The sequence below is a fragment of the Cyphomyrmex costatus genome, unplaced genomic scaffold (genome assembly GCF_001594065.2).
Source record: "Cyphomyrmex costatus isolate MS0001 unplaced genomic scaffold, Ccosl1.0 scaffold15, whole genome shotgun sequence".
NCBI lineage: Eukaryota > Metazoa > Arthropoda > Insecta > Hymenoptera > Formicidae > Cyphomyrmex > Cyphomyrmex costatus.
In genome coordinates, this window is record NW_017275499.1 from 179,730 (window position 1) to 188,381 (window position 8,652).

At 32.4% G+C, this 8,652-nt stretch overlaps 1 protein-coding gene across 1 annotated transcript; it reads right to left on the reverse strand.

The window, feature by feature from the left end:
* Nucleotides 1-3,252: 3,252 nt before the first annotated feature.
* Pban (pheromone biosynthesis-activating neuropeptide) lies at nucleotides 3,253-5,580 on the reverse strand. The gene is made up of 3 exons (XM_018551983.1): nucleotides 5,394-5,580; nucleotides 4,182-4,400; nucleotides 3,253-3,550 (listed from the first exon to the last, which is right to left on the reverse strand). Exons 1-3 carry the CDS (start codon nucleotides 5,578-5,580, stop codon nucleotides 3,351-3,353), a joined length of 606 nt encoding a protein of 201 aa, XP_018407485.1. The 3' UTR covers nucleotides 3,253-3,350.
* Nucleotides 5,581-8,652: the final 3,072 nt, after the last annotated feature.

Below are 8,652 nucleotides of genomic sequence, written 5' to 3' on the forward strand. Positions count from 1 at the left end.
CGTAGAATATTATAAAAATATGTACATTTACAAGATGCGTCACAAAATCCTAATGTGACGTCATTAAGGACCGCTATTGAGGCAGCATTCGTGGACAGCGCTACATTACAGCGTGTGTGCGAACGCTTCAGACCGAGAATAGAGGCCGTCATTCAAACTAATGGGGGATATATCGAATAATTATGTTCTACAGGGATCCCCCAAGTGCCATGTAAAAGGATTTTTTGTAATATTTAATTTTTCATTAAAAACACTTTATTTAAGAAATTGTTCGATTTTTCCGGATTTTGATGACGCCCTGCACATTGGTAAAAATTATATGAAAAATATACTATTGTTATTGTAATTTTCTATAACAAAGATATTTACATAATTAGAGGTAAAAATTAATATTTGTAAAATTGCAGCCATTCGAAAGAGTATCGTTTATACCCGTTTGTGTCTCTTCAAATCGTTTGTGTCTCGAAGGAATCGGAAGTTGGGAATTTTCAAAAATCCAAGAAGTATCCCAAAATTAAATTGCGTATAACTTTTAAACTAAAGGAGAGCAAACGATGAGCAAACGAACGCAAAAAGAAAAGATTCGGTTTTTAATATTGAGGGGCCCCCCAGCTTCATACGCGCGTTAAATTAGCGCAATTAATTTTTGTTATCTGTAAGAACTTTAATTTTTCCGAGATCAAATATTTACAATAGTCTTCGATAACACCGGTCCATCAGTATATCATATCCAAACAGCGGTTCGATGTGCCAGTCGAAGACGACATTGTCGGATTTGTGTATTGTACGCGAGTGATCCCTGGGACCAAAGCGATTGATGAAGCGAGCCGGTTTGTTTATCAAAACGAGTGGCATTATATCATACGCGAACATGCACGTCCACGAGACTTTGAAAATGTTAATAATTAAGCTGTTGCTTCGTCTTAAACATTTCAGCCGCCTCTAACGCTGACGAAAACCGAAAAAATATTTTGTTATTCGATCCTACAATTCTTTCGTCTACATCCAACTATTAAACCACGAGTGGTGCTCTAGTGACAAGTTGAACGATTCAGCAACGTAAGATAAATGTCTATTCGTTATCGTAAAAAGTAACTTGTAACGGTAACGTTAATATAACGCGTTACTTTCCAATTCTGATTATTGTTAATTTCTTCAATCACTTGATTTATCAAGCGACGCGGCAGCGTCGCGACGCCAAGTGCGTAAAATAAAAATATAACCGCTTGACATGATCGCTTGATGCGTGAACATCATCGTGTATATGTTCATGTCGCTGTCAAATTCGCGACATTATCTGAAGTTTTGATATCTGCAAATTACGAGTAAGTACGATATAATATTAATATTTTTTAATATGTATATAGATGTCCGAAAAAAAATAATAGAATATATAATCTTATATATATTCTATTATAATAAATATATATAATCTTATATATATTCTATTATTTGAATAAAAAGAAAATAAAAATTGTCTTTTATAAATTGGATGCATTTAGCGCAAAGATTAACAAAATATTTGTGCAAACTATTATATGATTTTGATTATAATACAATAAATGTTTGGAAATCAGCTTGTATATGTATAGAAATACATAAATGCTATACAGCGGAAATTCATTTTTACGTGCGAAGAAACGATTTCTTCTTTCTTGGCTACCGAGAATAGCTAAGTTCTTACAATATCATGGAACTGTTATCATCTCCTTCTCTCTCTCTCTCTCTTTCTCTCTCATTTTGCCCTCCGTGCATCGTCGACCGCAGAAGGTGTTCTGGGCTTCGTCAGGACAAGAGTTTATAGCATTGCCGATTCACCTATACTCCTCTTTCGTACCTATTTCGACATAGCACGTGCCTATTCTCGATTTTCTCCATCCACAAAAAGCACAAAAGAATCGTATTTGTACTTATTTGTCACAAGAAAAAAGAATGTATCAATGATGAAAAAAAAAAAAGGTAATAACAGAGATATCTCGAATTGTAATAAATAATATCAATAGAATATATTATCAATCGTTACATGTAACGCTGTATTAAGAAGTTTAAACGGTTTTATTTAAATTTTATTTAAATAAATACGATAAATACAATGAAAATCAATTAAAAGATAAATCAACGAAAAAGTAAAGTTTCGTCAGAAACATTCAAAGAGCACTGACAATAAACATATTATGGTACATTATACGTTAAAATCAAGCATTTACGAAAGGTCTGACGTCTTATACGCACGTCTTTAAATCGACGTAGCGATCTTTTCATCCACTCAAGCAGTATGCCAATAGTATATTCCATTAACTTACGCAAAAATAAAAATTGTTTACTAAATGGCAACAGAAATACTGTCATACCCGAGCTCTAAGAGCTCACTTTGCGCCGCTATGCCTATATATATCTCTATGTAATATAGATCTCCAACTGAATACTATATGTCCAAAAAGTCTGTGATGGGCTCCTGGATTAGTAATCAGATGCGAGACACCTCCGATAGTTCATCAGAAGATTTATCTGACTTTTTTGTATACTTCGATCGAGTCGAGTAATCGCTCCCACGATCGTTCGTACTAATCTATTTGTTCCCAATAACGGTAATTATATACAAACCCGTTTATTTTGATATTTTTATAACAAAATATATATTTGTTTAGTTAAACACTTAAAAATGTTCATCCGTATTACTCTTAAATCACGTAGAATCGTTCATTAGAGCAGGCCAATCATTGTTGGTATACTATTGAGGTGGTTCGTGTCTGCCAAAATCAGGAATGATCCCAGATAGCAAACACATGTCATTTTGACGTCAAATTCTGATCATGTTGGTACGAATGACGTCAAGTGACCGAAAATTAACCAATGTTATGATGTCATTATGACGTCATCACATAACGTTATAATGACATTATATTTTGGGCCTGGTTAATTCTCCAGACAGTAAATATAATTTGCTGCTTGAAAACATCTTAACATGACGTCAAAATGACGTCCTTGCGGTGACGTCAATAATTTTAATTGCGACGTTAGGACGCCATTAAGACGTCAGCCATGGTCAGTAAATGACTAAAATTTGACGTCAAAATGACGTGTATTTGCTATCTAGGAATAAAGTGATACGCTGATTCATTTTTAGAGAGTAGAGTATTTTTAGATGATTTATATTTTACAAAATGCAAGAAAAAGATAATAGTTTAGCAATACAAATATATATATATATTTTATTTTTCTATATTTTACATATATATAATAGTGCTGTGGTTGTCGTTTCGTCAGATCTACACAAAATCGCGCAAGTCTACTTTGTTCTTCAACTTTTAATGACTATCTGTCTTTCATTTATATAATATCTATAATCTTCATAATACGTTGCGTAATTGACGTCCAAGTCTCGGCGACGGTATCCAAGGAAACCGACGTACTAAGCGAGACGTGAATAGCGGCGATAACCGACGGTCATCTTCATCAGCTTCATACGCATCTCTAGAGGAGAATAGATTCTCGTTCGATCCTCGTCCTAAACGCGGTGTAAATTGAGGCGGTTGTCTCTTGTCGTTAGCTAAAATTTATTCTTAACAGTCATATTCAATGATAAGGAAAATTATGGATCATACATATATTTATACATATGTATATTAAATCTTGAAATTCACACAAATCGATAAGTCAATAAACTTTGATATCATTCAAAGCTATTTGAATTATCGGGAATGAAGTAATTATTCAGGGACGTTAAATGAAATAGCTTTTCTAGATAAATTTCCAAATGGAACTTTACAATGAGAATTTAAAGAAAATAAAAAGGTGACTGGGATTTTATTTGAATAGAGTTAATAAAGAAACATGTAAAAAATTAACGACAATTATATTTTAATAATTATATTATTTTAGTGACATATCTTTAACTGTTCACAAAAGCATTTTTATTTTTACAATTGTTTATAATTCGAAAATTATATATCTTTATATATTTGCATACTTTTATCGTGAAAAGAAAGCTTTTTTGATACTACTCGAAGAATTTTGCTATGTAAAAGACAAATTTAAAAAAGGCAAACTTAACGTATTGATAATAACGAAAGTTGACAATACTATCGATCAAATGTAATTATGATAAAAGAAAAAAAATTATCAAATGTACCTTTATACTAACAAAATGATGAATTAATTCAAAAGATTTCATTTCTCACCGGGAATCGTAATAATCGTCCAATGCACACCGTCCAATGCATTCGCCAGAATTTCTATCTCGGGACTCACTTCCTGTTTCTCGTCCGATCTGCGTCGTCTTCCTAAACGCGGTCCGAACCACATGCCGCTGGCTATATCCTGCATGGTACGTTTGATACATTTGCCTTCAATACACGAGCCGTCGTTCGATCCGCCGTTCAAGCCCAATTCCCTCGATTCTACAAAAGCACAATTAATACAACCAATCAAAACTTTTTTGATGACTGCTTACGCAGAAATCGGTACCAGGAGACGCGGTAGTGTATCCGGTCAAAAACTAAAAGACATTACAAGTCTTTTAACCCGAGCCACCAAAGTCCATCTTTTTCGGGAGTGCATAACTACTAAAATATAAAAAATTTTGAATCGAACGTTAATATGTCCTGAAAGGGCGGGCACCCCCACGGAGTAATTTGAGCCAAAAAAAATGTTTAATCGGTCAAGCCGGTTTGGGGATACAAGCGGTAGAAAAGTGATGATTTTAATGAAAAATTAAGAAACGTCTCCTTCTTCTTCTTCTTCTCCTTCTCTGTCCGCATTCACAAGGCCGTATTAAAACTTTCTGTTATAACATCCCCTCTCACCTTTCACTCGCACCTTCACCATCTTCGACTCACCGCACCCCCTTCCTCCCCTCCCCCCACCACCCTTCTCTTTCGCCGTATTTCACTCTCTTTCGTTGTATAATACTTTTAAATCTTTTTTTTTTTTTATATATATTTGTGATATATTTGTACTCTATAAAGTAAATAATATCCGAAAAAATCATATAAAAATGAAAAGTTCGAGTCGTGTTCAAAAAAGGATACTCAAACATTTAAACCTTTTTATCTAATAATAATATATTACCATGAAAACTTATATACTGATATATTATTAATTAAAGGTGCCAGTACAAAGTAAACATACATAAAGTGTATGTAACTTTCGGCAGATTTTTGAATCGCCTCCGCCTTCCGCTTGGTCCCCCTCACCTCACCGCGCGCGGTCCAAATGCCGTACGACGCCCGAGCGACATTTGATCTGATTGAAAACTACATACACTTTATGTATGTTCACTTTGTACTGGCACTTTCAATTAACAATATATCAGTTACTTTTCATAGTAATATATTATTAAAAAGGTTTAAATTTTTGAGTATCCTTTTTTGAACATGGCTTAAACTTTTTACCGTATTCACTGGAAGCGCGAGACCCTAAGCAGAACAGCATAGCCAAGATGCAGATGATAGTTGCGCGTCTAAGATTCCCGGTGACGATCATTTCGGAGATACGTCGTTTCTCGAGACTCCGTAGCGAAATAATGTCAAGCACGATGGTGATCCTCGGGGTTTTATATAGATGGCGGAATAGCGTCATTGTGAATACATAGATGTTGTTTTTCCATCTTATTGTCTTTCACCTCTTTTCACATCCCCGAGACCAATCACGATCGCCTACGGGAAACGATTCGTCTTTATTTCAAGCTTGACTATCTGTCCCACGTCCTACATACGCAATGAGGATTCTAGATTCGTGTGCGAATCCTGGATCGAACCGCGCACCCACACACAGGGTGGTTTCTGTATCCTCGACCTCGGAAAAAACCGTTGACAGTCTTCATTAATTCTTTCAGTTTCAATGAATGGAAATGTTACGTCGATTTCCTTGCGTAAAAATAGAAACATATATTTTAATTATTCTAATTTACAAATGAATTTCATTTTATCACACACAAAATGACTATAACAGGACTCTTAATATTCAAAATACAAAAATATAGGATATGTAAGAGTCAAAGAGAGAGAGAGAGAAGAGAGAGAATAAAGAATTAATAATTATATATCTATTTTAAAATTAATAATAATACAATGAATTTTCCGTGTTACAATAAACACCTTACCTCGGAGACGTTATATAAACATTAAAAAACAGAGAAACAGTCTTAAACTCCAAACAGACACAGAAGGTTTACATAAATCATACATTCTGATTATAAACAAGATTTGATTTTGTATTACCAAAGATCTGTTCTTTATTGCTGAACTTTCGCACCAGCTTATCTTTTTACCTTTTCTCTTAATTCTCCTGGAGAGAAAAGGAAAAAAGATGAACTAGTGCAAAAGTTCAGCAATAAAGAACAGACCTCAAGACTATTATTATTAGGTACATGAGTTTAGTTCGGGACAGTTAGATATTTTTAATCATCAGCAGTAATAATTTTTTATACTTTTTACTTGTTTCAGTATTATGTACTTTTGTTAATTTATCTCAATTTTATACATCGAACGTTATGCATACTTACTGTGATATTAATCTTTTACTTTCTTTGACTTCAAATCACAATTTAAATGTCTAACTATTTTTATTCGACGAACATTTCATCGTTGGCATGATTTTTTCAAATTTTGGGACTTTGAGGTGAGCTTTTGTTACCAGAGAGACATCGTCTTTTTGCTTGTTTTCAATATTATTAATATATAATATATATATTTTTTGTATTTTTCGTATGTATGTATGTATATGTGTATACATATAGATATATCATATATTTTTACAAATCCTGTTTTTCTCGTGCATATTTTTCATACCCCACGTGGCGTAATAAATGATTGCGGCCGCTTGGCGTCTGATTGAACGATTAGTCTTGAATTTAACTTGTCGATTGCCGGCTTAATTCGGCGATCGATGAGTTCGCATTCTTTGCACTTTCTCTATAAAAACGTATTAGTTGAGCGAAGCTGGCATTATCTTATAGAATCGCGTCGTGTCTTCGGAAATGTACTGATAAAAAATTCCGTATACATTTATTATGTATATAATGTTATTAATATTATCCTCGTACGGTTTGTGCTGGTTATCATAAGAAAACGCGAATAAGAAAATGAAACTTTGGTTCATTTACGCATCAGAATATATTATTTAACAATTTACATTATAATTAAATACTTTGTATATTATTGTTTTGTTATGTTTCATCGTTGTATTTTTTTTAATTTTTATTAGTGTGGTAGAATTTTCAATATTTAAAGTAATTATTTACTGCCGATATGTCAATTAGTTGTTTTTATTCTAGCGAAATAGCGTACAGTCTTTATATACTGTAGATTCAAATTACTTATAATTAATAATATTTTCGTTGATGTATTCAAGATCGTCAAGACAAGAAAAATATTTATAAGTATAATCGCAATATATGTGTGTAAAGTCTAACTGAATATATATGTTTAAAAAGTTAATTTAGTTTTTATTTTTTCTTTAATTATATATCGTTACATCTGGTAGCGAGATTGTCGAAATGAAACGCAATTTTTCAAGAATTAACACGTTGCCTTCACTAAAATCTGCAGATGCAAATTAATTGACTTGAAATTTCATGATTGTGTGCGTTTCCTTGGGACGCACATACGTCCAATGAGTACATCTTACTCGAAGCATGTAATTAGGGAGAGTAACTCCTACACATGGATGTGTCGTGGTTTTTCAGTGAGATCTAAGTGGTCGAACCACACTCTTCCTTCCTATGCTGACTACATGCACTACCATATTTTTAATACTTGTCAAAGCAATCAAACGACCGCTTCATACTTTTTTATCGCGATTTGGTAGACATACGATATAAGAGCACTTGTATCCGCCGAGCTGAATGTACGCTACGAAAATCTTCCCACGTAACGATACTTTTTGATCTTGAAATATCTTTTTCTTTTGTTATATTGGAAAGATATGTTTACTTGACAATCGAATTTGTATTTTGTAGAATGAAGAAATAAGCAAAAGGTTGATACGCGTTACCTCAAAAAAGTAACACGTTACCGTTACCGTTACTATTTGAAAACAGTAACTCGATCGTTACCGCTATTTCTTATATCAATTTTAAAAAGTAAAGCGCGCGTTACCGTTATTTGAAAAGTAATGATTCATTACTTTTTTTTTTATAGTGCTAAACTATAAGTTGTATGAAACTTGAAATTTTTTGCATTAGCTAATAATTAATTTAATAATTAAGAAGGGAGAATAAATATTCAAACTTGAATTGAAAATAAATATTCTGCAAACTCTACTATAATTAGTTTGGATATGTATAAAGCAAGAGCTTTTCTCAATACTATTAAACTTACCTACAGTTTTACTAACCCGTGAAAAAAAAATATATATAGATTTAATATAATTAAATATAAATTTTATTAAAATTTAATATAATACTTATTAACAATTCCAATAAATGTGGTTTTATTAAAACCTTATATAGATTTAATTTGGACCATATAATGATCCATATTAAGTTATTAATTCAACTTATTAAGACCTTATTAAAACTTATTAAAACTTGTTAAGACCATATTAAAATATATTAATTCAACTTATTTAAAACTTATTAAGATTTAATTAAATATATATAAATTGGACATTAATAAGATTTAATAAGGACTTATTAAACTTAAATAAGTT

Bases quoted from the DNA above. Each gene is read 5' to 3' on its own strand.
- Pban (XM_018551983.1), bottom strand. From the start codon at position 5,580: ATGACGCTATTCCGCCATCTATATAAAACCCCGAGGATCACCATCGTG. The intron at 4,401-5,393 runs GTAAAAAGTTTA...GTGCTTTTGTAG, and splicing joins TCGCGCTTCCAGTGAATACG to AATCGAGGGAATTGGGCTTG. The intron at 3,551-4,181 runs GTGAGAAATGAA...AATAAATTTTAG, and splicing joins GACGATTATTACGATTCCCG to CTAACGACAAGAGACAACCG.